The following is a 17,584-nucleotide window of genomic DNA, read 5'->3' as shown; positions in this document are numbered from 1 at the left end:
CCAATTGTGGTTGATTTAGGTTTAGTGCCGGTGATTTCTTTCACAATATTCAATAGTTGTTTGGTATCTTGTTTTTCGTGTTCCATTTTGTTCTTATAGTAGTTTTGCTTGGTGGGTTTTATCAAATTGGTTTCTCAAACTTTTGTAACGGTTTTGAATAAACAATTTTTTCGTTAATCATTTTCAGAAAATGATTAAATGATAAGAGACTGACAAATCTTCAACCTTTCTTCGATGTTCCAGATTATCAAGGTTGCAAGTGATAGAATCCAAATGGAATGACAAGACAAGTGTGGTGTCGCCAGCAAAGAAATATATTGAATTCTTTTTTCCAATGAGTCGTTGATGTAAAATAAAAAGGGCGTTGAAGGCTATACGGATCCCTGGGAAACACCAGCGTTGATGGTGAAAGTATTTGACGAGGTTGAAAGCTTTCTCTTGTAGAATTAGTTTGATGGAATTGTTCATTATACAACCCATGAACGCAAATACATTCAATTTCAATATTGCTCTTTCGAATTTGAAAATTTGATGTTTGATATATGTTGAAATTGGCTGATACTTGATTAAAATTCATAATGTTTTCAAGTAACACGTTATTGTGAGATTTTCATAAACAGTTTTTTCCAACTCATTGAACGGACATTTAATGAACTGATAAACAACAACGATAACATCTCAGTAATTTTTTCGAATTCCTGATGATTCTGTTGATTTCTAAGCATTCCTAGAGATTGAGTTTCAAACTTTTCTCTTTCAAATATAAAAATACATTATCAACTCATGAACCTCAGCCAAAAGATGCTTTGCAAGGTGAAGTTTTGGGAAAAAACACCATATGCTGAATTCGTGAGTAACTGAACTCAGTTTCGTTAAAAACATTTCTATTTTTCCCAGAAACAGCGATTGTAGTATAGTCAACAAATACACACATCGGAAAAGTCTAGGGATATTTTTAAAAATGGCAATAATTTTTTTTTATATCGCTTTAGGGAAAAAAAGTTGACGGGTGATTATTAAACGAATGTAACTTACAACAAAATTTATTAAATGGTCAAAAATACTGAGTGCGCATATAAGCAAAACTAAAAAAAATATGGCTCTTCTTTGGCACCCCGAAAATAAATCATAATACAAAAAAAATTGGAAACAGTACAAAGTATGGCCTCCACGATGGTTTATTACGGCCCTACATCTATCGTCCATCGACAAAATGAGATTGTCAATGTCTTGTTGAGGTACATTTGCTCATTCAGCGATTAAAAGCTCTCTCAATTGAAACGTTGTGTGAATGTTCCCCACATGCGGAGTAATTCTTCGTTGAAGCATGTCCCACACATGCTCGATGGGATTCAGGTCCGGTGATTGTGCTGGCCATGGCAATACATCAACTCCTTCGTTGGTGAGCCAGTCAGTCACTTGACGCGCGACATGTGGATGAGCATTATCGTGCATTAGGTGGAAGTTTTCACCAACAGCACCAGCAAACGGACGGACGATAGGTAGAAGAATGGTGTCGAGGTACTGTTGAGCTGTGAGGGAGCGATTTGGAAAAACGAGATCGGTTTTGCCGCCGATCATGATTCCGCCCCATAGCATTACTGTACCACCTTTGTATGTGTGGACTTCCTGGACGTGACTCAAACGTTCATTATTTCCAGGTCGTCTCCACAGTCTTATCCGACGAGAATCTGGATGAAATCCAAATCTGGATTCGTCTGTAAACAAATCTGTGGCCCAATCATTTGCATCCCAGTTTTGATGTTCTTGACACCACTCTAATCTTCTACCGCGATTGCCTCTCGACATAGGTGGCATCTAAGTGGCCTTCTGTTGTGGAGATCTGCTTCATGCAGTCGATTTCTGACAGTATCACGACCAATGGTTACCTGGTGCGTCTGCTGCAACACGTTAACCAACTCAGGTGCTGTGATTGTTGGTTGTCTTCTTGCGGTTAAGACTAAAAATCGGTCTTGAACTGCAGTTGTAGCGCGTCCTCGCCCTGGATGTTGTTCGGCTGGACTGCCAGTTTAACGGAAACGCCGCCACAATCAACTGATAACACTTTGGGAGACCCCCAAACGAAGAGCTACATCATTTTGTCGCATGCCACCTTGAAGGAGCCCTACAGCTCTATTCATCTCAGCCAATGGTGAGTGATGGCGTTCCATGTTAAAGCACAATATTTCCAGTTTAATTTCTGAGCAAGAACTGCATAGAATGTACAAACTCGACACTTTCAGATTATTCATTTTAGCCGAAAACCTACAGTTTGTAAAAAACTTGATAAAAGATTAGTTACCGTTTTTGCAGGATTTGTTCAACCCATAGAAATCTACAGGGTGGTCGAGTGTACCAATTTAATCGAAATTAAACGACCTCATGCATTTATTTTTATGATATTTTGTATGTTATAAAAATATCCCTAGACTTTTCCGATGCGTGTAAAAATTTCAAACAATCAGACATGAATTCATCTGTCTCTTGAAGATTATCACTTGGTGACTGAAACATGTGTCGAGGTGTTGAAAATAACGGTTTGGTGTTGGGATAAAACTCCAATAATATTCATTACTACATCAAAGTTTCCAAACAGTGCATTACAAGAAACAATCAAGGACAGCAATTCATAGTACTCGTTCACTTTTGCAAATTTGCTGCGGATGCATATCTTCACCGGCAGCAGGAGGTTGCATATATTGAGGATCTAGAGGTGATTTTCAATTGGGGTGAAAGTAACCAGGTCCAATTCAATCCAACGAAAACCCAAGCATCGGTTTCCTCCAGAAAGATGAATGTCTTCGAACCAGATATAATAATGTCAGGACAAACAATTCCGCTCTCTGGTTCGATAAGTTTGTTGGGGGTTAAAATGGACACCAATATGTCTTGGCACAATCATGTCGCTGGAATTGCAAAGGCTGCTCCTCAAAAGCTTGGAAAACTGTTTCGAACCAGAAAACTGTTCACACTTCAGCAACTTTTCATGCTTCATGAATCTCAGATCAGACCTTCTTAAGAGTATTGTTCTCATGTATGGAGTTCTGCCCCTAAGCCTATACTGGAGGTTGGAGATTTATAAGTCTTCAAAAAATACTTTCATAAGTGTTCAAGTGACTTGGCACATTTGATTCCACCAAGAGCGGTACTTATCAGAAATACGCGACAGACTGTGACTGCTAATCATTTTGAGGGTCCAATCAGTAGTGGTAGTAGTAGTAGTTTATTAATCACTAAATTACATGTATTTATGAAAGCATACAATAGAAAAAAATTGGCGATTAATATAGATATTAGGAAAGGTTCGTCAAAGCGAGTCTTATTATTGAATTTTTATATGAGGAACCATATGTATTGATGATTCACTTAAGTTTTTGAAAATCTTGTCTGCGAAACATCAATATCGAAATTATTTCCTTTGAAGATGGTCAAGATTATTGTATTTTGAGTTACTCGAGCAAAACATTTTAGTGCTCATATTTATAAATAGTATTAATAATGTCGATATTATCTTTTCCTGAAAAGTAGTGAATAATATTCTCGGTATACTACAAAAAAGACACATTGAATATAAAATCTAAAAGTATAAAATATCTAAACGTGTACATAGTGTAAAACATATAAAACGTAAAAATTCAAATGTGTAAACGTATAAAAATATGAACGTTACAATATAAAATACAAACTCGTTTCAAATTAAAAGTATTCAAAACGCTAGGTAGGGATGAAAAATATACGTGAAAAATTGATACATTAATTCAGTAAAATTCGTTTATAATAATGTTATATTTTCATTTTTGAGCCATTTGATCACTGACATTTTGAAAAACTTAAGCACATATTCCGTTTTTATATGATCTGGAGCAAGATTGAATAATTTGGGTCCAATGTATGTAATTGATCTTTGTCCAATAGCTTCGTTCATTTTCGGTATATCTAGGTTACTCGCTTTTAGTCGGGTTTCATATCCATGTTGATGGTTTTCGAACTTATTTCTATTGTGAAATATAAATAATAATATTTTTTGGGAATGAAAGTTTTTGGCTTTCTACTACTCCATCTGATACAAAAAAATGGATGATAGAATCTTCCAAAGAAAGGAAGGATTAATCAATTTGAAAATAAGTAACTCTATACATGGATGTGTAGATCATGCAAAGAAGTAACTTTAAGACACTTGCCCTAAGGCGAAACACGTGTATACCAGTTAGGGTGACAGTGTTCCATGTGAGTACAATTTATTACCATTTATTCAAAGTAGAACTCATGTGAATGATTTCTGATTCTTATTCCTCCACGAATGTTCGATATACAAACTGAATAGAGAAAAGTATCTTCTGTATAATTCAGTGTTCATATAGAAGTATTTGTTTCGAAAGAATTTTTTCTTTCGTGTAATTCAATGTTTATATGAAAGTAGCTGTTTCAGGAGGACTTTCTTTCAGTTTGTGTCTGAAAGTTACTTCTTTGCATGATCTACACATCCATGTATAGAGTTACTTATTTTCAAATTGATTAATCCTTCCTTTCTTTGGAAGATTCTATCATCCATTTTTTTGTATCAGATGGAGTAGTAGAAAGCCAAAAACTTTATTTCCCAAAAAATTAATCACTCCTAAAAATATAACCCTTTCAAATCAAATAATAATAATTGTTTAAAATAAAGATATCTCAAACTCATCAGATCACAATATTGGCATATTTTTGCCGATGGGAAACGATAATTTAAATTATAGATGATTTTGAGAGATCGTTTCTGTAGTATCATAAGCGGTTGTACAGTTGTACTCCCATCCTAGATTTCCATACATTAAGAGTGACTGAACTAACGAAAAATATAGTCTTTTACAAAGATATTCTATATGTATTTTCTAAATAAGATTATGGTCAATGTGTATTCCAAGATATTTCACTGAACTGGATTTTTTCAAAGTCATGTTCTTATTTCTGCTACTTAAATGAATATTGATGCTTTGTGCATTGGGAAAACCATGACTGTTACTACAAAATGAAATGTAAGATGTTTATTCAATATTTATTGTCAGTAAACTATCATCAAGCCAATTTACTATAGTGTCAATATCGTTTCTTGTATGAGATATTACATCTTCCCAGGTTGCTCCATCAATTATTAGTACTGTATCATCAGCATATGAGACCATTTTTCCAGAAATATCAATGGATAACAAATCATTCAAATATAATACAAATAGGATTGGCCCTAAAACAGTGCCATGGGAAACTCCGTACTTAATTTCTAATGAGTCGCTCAGAACACCGTCTATTTCAACCATTTGTACTCTTTCACCCATGTAGTTTCTGATTAGATCGTTTGCCAGACCTCTGATACCAAGATTATTTAATTTCGATAGCAATTTTTCATGACTAATGGTATCGAAGGCCTTAGCCAAATCGATAAATACTCCCAGGCATGGTCGTTTTTTATCTAAGTGATCATATATTTGTGTGACTGAATTAACTATGGCATCAGAGGTTGATCTTCCATTTTGAAAACCAAATTGGAAATCTGAAATTATATGATGTCTCTTTGTGAAAGTCATTAAACGTTTTTTTAAAATTTTTTCCAATATTTATGCCAAATTGGATATTATGCTTATTGGACGGTGATTGCTTACTTTGTTTTTTTTGCCCGACTTAAATACAGGTTTAACAATTGTTATTTTGAAGTTTGAGGGGCGTATACCAGTGGCAAAAATAGCGTTTATGAAAATACATGAAGGTTTCGTTAAATGTTCAGATGAATAATAACTTTTACAGAAATTCCATCATACCCAGGTGCAGTATTTGTCTTTAGTTCTTTAATTAAATTCAATATCTCAACCTCATCACATGATTTTAGGAAAAAAGTATCACCTACAGTATTCACATTTTGAGTTATTACCTCATGTGCTTCTTGCCTGATTTTTCGAGACATTTTTTCACCCACGGTTGAGTAATGATTAACAAATACATTAGCAATATCGAGTTTGTTAGTGATTATTGAATTATCTTCTGTTTTTATTTCTTTCAGTTTTTATGCTTTCCTGAAAATTCATTGACAGTAGACCATAGTACTTTTGGGTTATTTCTATTTTCTGATACTTTCTTCTTATAGGTAGTACTTGTATTTTTCATTTGTTATTGTATTTGTGACTTTATTGCGTTGAGTTTTATATTTTTCAAACATTTCTTCATTGTTAGGAAATTGTTTATGTAACTTAAATAGTTTGTCCCTTGTTTTCATCCATAAAATCATTTTTGAGGTGATACATGGTCTTTTACTATGTAGGATTGGTAATATTTTTTGTCGTGTGACCCTTTCCATTATACTCTTTATTTTTGTTGTTAAAGTTTCAGACATATTATCAACATTGGTGTTTTGACTGAAATAACTACTCCAGTCTTTCGTTCTTGCCAAAAATTCTAGCATTTTATAATCGACAGATATAGATGAGTGTTGGGTTTGTTGCGTTTTCTCTTATGACGCATTCAAATTGATGATTGTAGGATAATGATCTGTTATTTTTGACTCAATTATCATGGCTTTCACCTCATTATATTGAACAATACACCCCGAACTTCATTGTTTAAAAACTCTTCCATTTGGAGAATTGCGTTTATGCGGAATGAACTTCCTGAAAACATTTTTCCGAAAGAATTCAATATCCAGCGATTCAAACCCAATGTGAATTGATACTTTCGCACAGGCACCGCTCTCAGAGTGCCTTTAGGATTTTCCAGTAGTGCTCGTATTTTGCCCCCCAATAAAATAACCGACTTTTGGATGCAAATTTTTATTATGGAATGTTTACTTAGTTTTCTGAATCTTTCAATGATTTTTGTGGGTTTTCACAAATTTGTCGAAAGATGTATCTCATATGTAATTAATTCTAAGATTCAGTGATTCAAACGGAAACAGAAGAAGGTGTTTCAAATTGATAAGGCGATATGCTTTCGCTAGAAACTGAACAAGCCTTATTAGAAAGCAGGGTCAATAAAATTTAGAGAATATGAAGGAAACTGGGCCATCGTCAATAGTATCCAATTTTTTGAATGATCTGATATGTCAGCAATGTAACATTCACCAGACTTGAGTTATGTAAAATGTATGGTAATATGGTATAAATTCGATATTAGAAACTCAAAATCAGTAAAAAACGATGAATTGGGTTATTCCTTGTTTCAACATAAATCAAGACCAAATTAGAATGTCGAACAGTTTCATTCGAACAGTTACGAGGACGCCACTGAGTACTGATACTGTCAGTAAAAGTATCACATCTTCAATGGATCAAAATCAAGTGACTTCAACTTCTTAACTATATTTCATTTGAATATTTGGAAACTTTCCAACAAATTAGATCAACTTTCTCTATACATGGAAGAAAGTGATTTTTTGATGTCCTGTGTTTTTCTGAACATTGGCTTGAGCAAGGTTGCTTACAACTTTGCAATATTCCTGGTTATAATCTGGCACCATTTTTTTGTAGATCAAGGCATTATCACGGTGGGGTGGCCATATTTGTTCGTGAAAATATAGCGTTCAAACAACTGAGTGCCAATGATTTTTGCATTGAGCGTGATATTGAGGTATGCGGCATTGAACTTATCCGACCTCAAATTGCAATTATTATTACAATCCATACATCTGTATGTATTACTGACTGTGCGATCTTTTTCGATGATCTTGAAAACTGTTTACTTTCTATTTCTGAAAAAATGTCTAAGATTATACTGTAAGTTTACGTCCACTGGACGTAAACTTACAGCTTGTTCAGAAAATAAGACAGGATTGCCACTTGGAACAATACTCACATTGAAAATTTCTGGAGAGGATTCTGGATTCTGCGAGAAACGTGTTTCATTTCTGAGATACGACGTATACACCCAATTTTCTGTGGGACTAGACATTGCATGATAATATAATCTTCTACCTCCTTCATCTACAGAGGGAGCTAAACTCATGCCGAGTATTCCATCCATCAAGTCAAAACTATCTCCTGAAAATGACAAAAAATTATATAATAACCTTCAGTATTCACTGTGAGAAATAGAATCGTTATTATTAAGCTAATAATGATATCTCGATAATGAATGTCAAAAATTCTCATTGATTGTAACCAGCAGAGCCAGAAAACAAACTGATCCAACATCAGGCAGTGCCTAAATTGAAAGGGGTATAATTTTCGAAATAAATTAGTTTTTGGGGAAAACTAGTGTCTTTTATTTACCAAGGTAAAAAAAAAACACAAAGAAACATACAATGGGTTTGGTAAAGTCCCGGAGCGGAATTCAGAAAACAAGCGTGTGGAACACGTCAAATCCTGCTCTTCCATTCAACTCCTTTACAATATACAAAACTTAAAAGTATTCATCGAACATATGATGTACAAAAATTATAGTGCCGATGTAGTACTTCTTTTTTCTCTACAACAGTGTCCAACACCCTTTTGAGTTTGATATACGTCTCAAAAGACAACCCGTCTGTGTTATACCTACTCTTATACATGCCCATATGATGAAGTGGTTCTTTATTTTAGAAGAAAATGAAATTAAAAGGCTCACTTGACCTTTTCCCATCTATTCCATGTATTATATCACGTGTAAGCTGTAATAGCAAAGCTTCAGTGCTCTGCGATAACGTTTCGGAAAAACAAAATATAAAACTGTATTTTATCCAGAAATGTTTTCAATGTGTTTATTAAACAGATATAAGAAGAAAATTGGCTTCGTTTTATAAAACATTTCAGTGTTCATTAATCTTTTATTTTACAAACACTACAAAAGAGTTTCTATAAACATTTCGGCAGTTTATACACAATTTCTCTAACACTCTTAAGAAGTAGTTTTGTGAAGATACTCATTAAATAATCGAAATATAATTTCGTAGTTTCAAGTAAGCGTTATAAAATATTATGCAGCCAAAAACGATAACGAAAACATGAAAAAGTGTTAATTTATTTATTTATTTTCAGTGGAATACGAAACGGGACAAACCCAAAAAGAGTATTCACAAATTATGAGGTGAAAATAACAATAATTGATTTGATTGTTATAAATGATATGCAATATGTTATGGAGAGTTATTACAGTTATTAGATATAGATGTTATGTTTAGCATATTTCGGTACATATCACAACACAACAAAAAAATATTTTTTGAATGTTTCCTACACTAAATTAGTCAATTTCTACTAATTTTGGGGTGATAAAAACGAAAATAACAATGAAAAATTTTTATTAGCTCTGGTTTTTGAGATACACAATACTTAATCTTAAAGAGTAGTTATACTATACGTGAAAAGTGAAAGTACATAAAACAATATTGTTATGTTTCTTTTAGAATATTTTAAGTTCCAAATTAATAAAAAAAACATTATTCTTAGTGTTTTGACAAATAAAAGAAGTTTGTACCACCAAATTTCAATTAAGTCCATCCGATTCATTGTAAGATCGCTGTCGTTTAGCTTGTCTTTTATAAAACACTTCTGGAGCATCCCTACACACAGACCAGCAGTAGTCTGCAAGCATTGCTTCATTCCAACGGCCCTGATATCTCTGTTCTATTAAGGCAATGTCTTGATGGAATCTTTCTCCATGTTCGTCACTCACAGCTCCACAGTTTTGTGGGAAGAAATTAAGATGAGAGTGAAGAAAATGAATTTTTAAGGACATGTTGCATCCAAGTTGGTGGTAAGCTTGAAGAAGCTCTTTAACCAATGCTGTGAAGTTATCATCTCTTTTGTTACCTAAAAACCCATGTACAACCCCCTTAAAGGCTTCCCAGGCTCTTTTTTCATTTCCTGTTAAAATCATGTCAAAAGCAGGATCATTTACGATTTCACGGATTTGAGGCCCAATAAAGATGCCTTCCTTGACTTTAGCATCACTCAACCTGGGAAACTTTGCTCTCAAGTACTTAAAAGCTTGTCCTTCCTGGTCCATGGCCTTCACAAAGTTTTTCATCAGTCCCAACTTAATATGTAATGGGGGAAGGAGAACATCCTTAGGATCTACAAGAGGCTCGTAAACTACATTTTTCTCATTAGGGTTTAGGTCGTGTAGGCCAGTTCATTATTTTATAGTGAGATTTTCTATCCCGACTGTCCCACAGACACAAAAAACAACAGTACTTGGTGAACCCTAATTGCATTCCTAGGAGTATAGCAATGACTTTCAGATCACCACAGATGTGCCACTTGTGTTGTTCATATTTGATTGATTGGAGAAGTGTTTTCATATTTATATACGTTTCCTTCATGTGAACTGCATGACCTATAGGAATAGAGGGTAGCTGATTTCCATTATGCAGAAGTACAGCTTTTAAGCTTAGTTTTGAAGAGTCTATAAACAGTCTCCATTCAGATGGAGTGTGATCCAAATTCAAGCAGTCCATCAAACCATTAACATCAGAACAAACTACGAGGTTTTCTTTTTTCTCAAAAAAAGGAAGCAAATCTTTTTGACGCTGTCTGTACTGAGATATTTTCACATCATGTTTTAGAAGATTCCACTGTTGTAGTCTTGACCCTAACAGCTCAGCCTTTTCCTTAGACAAGCGAAGATCTCTTATAAGGTCACTCAACTCTGCTTGACTAATTCTGTGCGGATCACTAGACCTATCGCTTACCTCAAAATCAGGGTCATAGGATGTAGAAGGATGGGTTGCTCCTTCTAAACAGTCTTCATCACCTTCCTCTAAAATTTCATAGTTTTGGGGTGGAGATTAGGTTATTTAACCGTTCCTTTTTTCTTCATAGATAAACCTTGCTTAATGGGAGGAGTTAAGCTGAAATAACAGTCGTCTGTATGATTGGTAGGCTCACGCCAAACCATAGGTACTGCAAAAGCCATTGCCCGGTTTTTATTTTTCAGCCACTCTCGCAATATGACGGAACAAGAATTACAACATATATGAGGAGCCCATAATTTATCTTGGTCCCCAACTTTCACACCAAAATTATGTTCATAGGCTGTCATAACGATAGGTGTCATTTCACGTTTCTGAGCCTTAAATGTTATTTCACCACATATATAGCAAAAGCTATCGACAGAATTCACACACTTTCGAGGCATTTCAGATCAGCACTTAAATTAATTTAAAAATCAACTTCACACGATAATTTCAATAGCAACCACGTGCGTACAATTGACAAACTCACATAGGTTATGTTTACTACTTAAGAACAGCTGATGAGAGGGGTGTTATGTAAACAAACATGTGTACCAACTGTTGGTGATGAAATATTTCATTTGTTGAAAACTCAATATACATATATATATATATAGATATATATATATATATATATATATATATATATATATATATATATATATATATATAATATAATGATACTATATCTTGAAAACAAGAGCTAATATATAATTTTTATGGTCACTTTCGGTTTTAACACGTGGAAATACATTAAAATCATCTAATTTCAACCCCGAAACAAAAACTTTGTTGTGTTGTGATATTTTGTTACGTTGTTTGTTACCTTAGAGTACATTTTAGAAACACTCTCCTCAGTGTTCAAGGGAAAAAAATCACTATTCCAATCAAATGCCTCAAGTTCCCTGCGGATACATTGCATTACGCCCTTCTGTTATCAATTTATCAATTTTTTTTCTGAAATACTCAAATTATTAATGCAGTATCAACCCAGTTGGTATAAATACGTTTGGGAAAATGCCTTCTACCATTGCTGAACCTCCTGGAACCAAAGGAATATAGGTACAAGTCACTGTTTCAGGTCTTCTGATTCTTTGCTAGCAGAATCAGGAGCAAATATTACGGATATTAAGAAGCACGAAGGATGGAAGTCTACAAAAGTAGGTGAGGATTATATCAATCAATCTATTTCTTATGAAAAGGCTATTGCCGAGAGAATAATCCCAACAGCTAGCACCAGCGTTACAGCATCGTCCTCTTCTCTTCAAGAATTAAATAATAATAATAATAAATAATGAATTTTTTATTATTTCCTTGTTAAAAAGTACATTGTTATACGTACAGTGACAAGGAAAACGTCTGAGGGTAGGACACGTTACAGAGTATAATGTTTGTAGTAATCAATAATCTAAAAATATGATACATATAGGTATATACATATAATTATTTGTTTGGCTTAGATTATTTAAAAAAAATAACTATAAATAAATGAAAGTTAATTTTATCACATAGTTGTGATATTTTGTTATTAAAATATAAAAAAACAGTTTAAAATTCGTCAAGTGTGTAGCAATTTTTTTCAATAAGTGCCTTTTTCAGTCTTGATTTGAAAATGTTAAGATTTGGTGATATTTTAATTGATTCTTCTAATTTATTAAACATTTTTGGTCCAAGATAAAGAAAACTTTTCTGATAAAGAGTTTTTCTATGAATATTGGGCATCAGTTTGCCTCTAGAACGAGTTGGATAATTATGTTGCTGGAAAGGTGTATTATGCTTATTTCTATAAACGTATATACACAATTCATAAATATAGAGACCAGCAACAGTTAGTATCTTGAAATTTTTAAAAGCATTTCTACATGATTCTCTCCAACCAATACCGGCAATGATTCTTACTGCATATTTTTGCAAAATAAATATTCTTTCAGCAGCAGATCCGGTACCCCAATTCAAAATTCCATATCTCAAGTGGCAGTTTATGGTCGCATAGTATAAGCTCAGTAAAATCTCTTTACTACAAAAATTAGCCATGAATCTCAGAGCATAGCAGTTTTTTCTCAATTTAATACAGAGGGTCTCAATATGAGGAGTCCGTGTGAGTTTGTAGTCCAAGGTGACGCCTAACATTTTTGTAGAAGTACAAGATTCAATTGGCAGATCCCAATTTTCATGGATACCAAAATGTTCGGGCCACTTACTAATTGTGAACTTCATCATCACAGTTTTAGATGTATTGAGTGTTAAGTGATTTTTTTCTGCCCATATGTTTACTTGTTTATGTACATCCTGGGTTCTTTCCTGTAGGGTCGTTACATCAATTTCATTCACTATGAAATTTGTGACATCTGCATACGCTACTGTGTGAATAGTTGACAATCCTTGAAAATATTTCATCAGGTCATTTGCATATATCAAGAATAGTATAGGTCCAAGGATTGATCCCTGTGGGACACCCTGCCTAATGGTTGCCAACTGACTGAGAGTGTTTCCAACACTGACACGTTGCCCTCTATTTTCCAGGTAGGATTTCATTAAATCTAGGGCAACTCCTCTTACACCATATCTTTCCAATTTCCCTAATAGCAGGTCATGATTAACGCAATCGAAAGCTCTGGAGAAGTCTATGAGCAATCCGCAAATATGGAATTTACCATCAAGTGCATTAACCACATGCTCATTGAACTCATAAAGTGCTGTTTCTGTACTTTTGTTCTTTGTGAAACCGTGTTGGTTTTCTGAAAAAAGGTTATTTGTTGTGAAGAAAGATATTAATTGATTTTTTAAATTTAGTTCAAAAATCTTGGAAATACTTGAGAGTAAGCTAATTCCCCTGTAGTTTTCATAGAGGTTATTATCCCCTTTTTATAAATTGGTGTTACTTTTGCTAGTTTTAGACTATCCGGAAAAATTCCATTTTCAGTAGACAGGTTTATGATATACGTCATTGGGCTGCAAATGTTAATGCTTATAAAATTGTCAACTCAGATAGTTCAAATATATTACAAGACTCTTCAACATCGCAAGGTATTAATATCAGCAGTTGTTCTAATTGCATTTTTGATATTAATCTTTTGAATTTAATTGTTCATGAATATTAATAATAATAATAATAATGTAATTAATGTATATAATACATTTTTAACAGAATTTAATCGTATTTATATATATATTGTGCACAATAAAATTGAATAATTATATTTTGTTTATTGCTATTTGGTCACAAAAATTCGAGTTGAAAATACTTTTAACACTTTGAAAATATTTTTAACACGCTACTTTGTAAAGATCATCTTTCAATACTCTCGACAACCATTGAAAATGTCACTTTCAATGACAGTTGTACAAAAATATTTTTCCATAAGTTAGTTGTAAAAAAGTTTCTGCGATAAATTCGTGACTATTTTATAACAATTTTTCAATTTTATTTTATGAACCTTCCTATGACAAATTCATTGCCTACACTTTTATTGCCTATTATTATGTTCACATTTCGTCTGACATAATCAATTAGCATTTTGGAAGTGATTATAAAATACGAACAAAATAAAACTTTTGCTGCACCATGCAACTATAAATCAATTATGCTGGTTGAGTGATTCTTCTGTTCATTCCGCTATTTCACGTTTATGATGTCAATTGTTATATGTATCATTGAAGTGAACAATATTATTCAGTAAGGTCGAAGTCTATCTTCCTCATGAAGAAGTCATCTATGGGAAAGACAGAAAACTCATTCCACAAGGCTTCTCACTGCAGTCAGTTGCAAAGCCAAGCTTTGACATCGACCACCAACGAAATTCGTCACTTCCGCTTTTACTGCAAAGTAACTAGTTGTTCAGACAGTTCAGTCCAGTAAAGCATATGCGGTTCAGCCTACCATCACTAATGATACCTGTGGTGGGTTGAAAAAACAGCGTTATCTGGTGTTTATTTATTTATTTATTTATTCAAAATTTAGGATACAAACAGATAAATACCTATAGAAGCATCCACTGATAGTAGTGGTTACAGAGATACACGGTGTCAACAGATACAAGAAAAAATAAAAAATTTATGAATTTATAAATTTTCTACATACTAAGCAATTATTTTTGCTATGTGTTGAATATTCTTTTCATCGTTATTTTAAAGAAATTCAACGTAATAGAGAAAACATTTACCTTACCACAATATTTGTTGAAAATAATTCTAGTAATTCTAGTAATTGGGGAGTTTTTGCCCAAATTTGTGCTGAAATTTGGACTGGCAAGTAATTTTCTGTTTCGAGTGTTCCTATGAGGAACGTGATAAAAAATCATTGATACTAGATTGGGTGAGTCATAACAGTTTGTTATAATTTTATAAATAAAATCTAAGTCGGTTATTAACCTTCGTTGTTCTAGAAGCTGTATTTTGTAGTGAGATCGAATTTCGCTAATGCCAAGTGTTACATAAGTCTTCGTTATTTTGAAATGCAAGAACCTTACAAATCTGTTCTGGAGTCTTTCTAATCGTAATTTATGTGTATTATAATGTGGGCTCTATATGACACTTCCGAAATTAAGTTCACTATAAACAAATGCATAGTAAATAGATTTGATTGCTGCCTCGTTGTTGAAGTCTTTGCATATTCTGCAGAAAAATCCCAAGGTTTTGCTGCAGGCATTTATTACATAATCCAAATGGGGATTGAAAGTCATTTTTGTATCAAAATAGATTCCAAGATCTTTAATTTGGTCTACTCTGTTATTATTATTATTGCCCAGGGTGTATTGATAATGTATCGGTATGTTGTTTCTACAAAAAGATATACATGCACATTTATTAATATTAAGTTTTAATTTATTGAGGTAGCAGTATTCTAAAAAAGCATTGAGGTCTTCCTGAATTTTTGAGCAATCTCTAATTGCCGTTACTTTTCTGAAGATTTTCAAGTCATCAGCATACAATAGTGCTTGTGAATGCTTGAAACAATCTTTCAAATCATTTATAAATACTAAAAACATTAATGGACCCAGATGTGAACCTTGAGGGACTCCCGAGGTTACTACAAATGGTGCAGATCTGTATCCATTTACGCTCACTAGCTGACTGCGATTGTGAAGGTAGGATGAAAGCCATCTAAGGAAATCTCCCTGTATACCGATCCCAGCAAGTTTTGAAATAAGAAGGTTATGGTTGACTTTATCAAATGCCTTACTGAAGTCAGTATACAGTGAGTATACCTGTGCTCGATTATCTAATGCAGTTGAAATGTAGTCGGCATATATTACCAAATTTGTTTCTATGGCCCTCTTGGAGAAAAAAACATGCTGGCATTCTATATTTGATGACTTGATATAGTAAAACAGAGAGTTACATAAACGATGCTTTCGAACAATTTGCTCAAAATGGACAGTTTACTGATACCTCGATAATTTATTACTGAGTTTCTATTACCAGAGTTTTTATAAATCGGGACTAGGAGAGCAGTTTTCCAAACCTCTGGGAAAGCACCAGTCTGCATGAATTTGTTGGATGAGATGTTCAAGGCATAGCATAGCCCAGAGGCACAGTTTTTAACGAAGTATGCTGGGTTACCATCGATCCCAGCACCCTTATTCACATCGAGTGACTTCATTTTCTCTAATATGATTTCTGGACTGAACTCTATTGAATTTAACAAATTATTATTGCTGAACTGAAGAGGAACATGATATGTTTGCTGATAGGGCTCGTAAACGCTGCGAAAATATGTAGCAAATAGGTGGCATATACTTTCACCATTTTTAGTCCAGTCATTACAGTAAGTTCACCTCGGAATTCGAGATACCCAGCTGTTAGTCTGTGAATACTTGTATATTGACACCCTAAAAGTTATCTCAAAACCTACATATGGTAGGGTGTAAGCAACTATTAAATTTCAAGGTCAAAGGTCACAAAAATCGGTTTTTTTCGCTTTCTTTGGAAATATCTCATTTCCTATGGGTTTTTTGCTATTTGTATTTATTATCAATATTGTAGAATACAAAATTCTCTACAAATTTTGTTTGAAAAAATTTTTTATACGGTGAACCGTTTTCGAGATAGAGGGCGGAGAGCACGCGGTCACAGCATCACTTCAGGTCAACCGGTGCCTCCGGTCGAAAACGCGCCATATATAGTTGATGAACTATCGATAAATCAATGATTATAGATATTTGTCAATTTTTATCAACTATTATATTATATTTTCATCGATAGTTCATCAACTATATATGGCGCGTTTTCGACCGGAGGCACCGGTTGACCTGAAGTGATGCTGTGACCGCGCGCTCTCCGCCCTCTATCTCGAAAACGGTTCACCGTATAAAAAATTTTTTCAAACAAAATTTGTAGAGAATTTTGTATTCTACAATATTGATAATAAATATAAATAGCAAAAAACCCATAGGAAATGAGATATTTCCAAAAAAAGCGCAAAAAACCGATTTTTGTGACCTTTGACCTTGAAATTTAATAGTTGCTTACACCCTACCATATGTAGAGATTCTTACCTAATTTAAGCTTAAATGACTGGATTAATCGTTGTAGCTGATTTTATTAGGAATACCTACATCATATTTACATGAAGTTATATATTTCCAGAACTTTTTGGGACACGTTTTAATCTTGTTTTGGATATTATTTGTATAAGTTTCATAATCATTATACATAAGATTTTTACTCCTTCGTCTCAGAATTCTGAATTCCTCATAGTAATATCGATTTTTGTATTTATTCCATTTTTTATGCAATAGATTTTTTTTTCACGCACTTTATAGTATCGATAGAAAAATATACGGGAAACTCTTTATTTTTCATATAAATCTTAGAAACATGCTGTCTGGTCCCTTCTTCTAATATTTTATAAAATACAGAAATCCCCTGATCGACTGATAGATTGGAAAAATGCTCAAGCCAGTTATGATT

The 17,584-nt window shown here is 33.6% G+C and overlaps 1 protein-coding gene across 1 annotated transcript in view; it reads right to left on the bottom strand.

The window, feature by feature from the left end:
* Window positions 1-17,584, bottom strand: part of LOC111515800 (major royal jelly protein 9) — a 68,776-nt gene that overhangs the window by 23,501 nt on the left and 27,691 nt on the right. Inside the window, exon 6 of the mRNA XM_074175886.1 lies at window positions 7,816-8,000. Coding sequence (XP_074031987.1) covers window positions 7,816-8,000 — 185 coding nt within the window. The remainder of the gene's footprint in view (window positions 1-7,815; window positions 8,001-17,584) is intronic.

The sequence above is a fragment of the Leptinotarsa decemlineata genome, unplaced genomic scaffold (genome assembly GCF_025532065.1).
Source record: "Leptinotarsa decemlineata unplaced genomic scaffold, Ldec_3_MD MMD2_tig00001393_RagTag_RagTag, whole genome shotgun sequence".
Lineage (NCBI taxonomy): Eukaryota > Metazoa > Arthropoda > Insecta > Coleoptera > Chrysomelidae > Leptinotarsa > Leptinotarsa decemlineata.
This window is presented reverse-complemented; position numbering and strand designations above follow the sequence as displayed.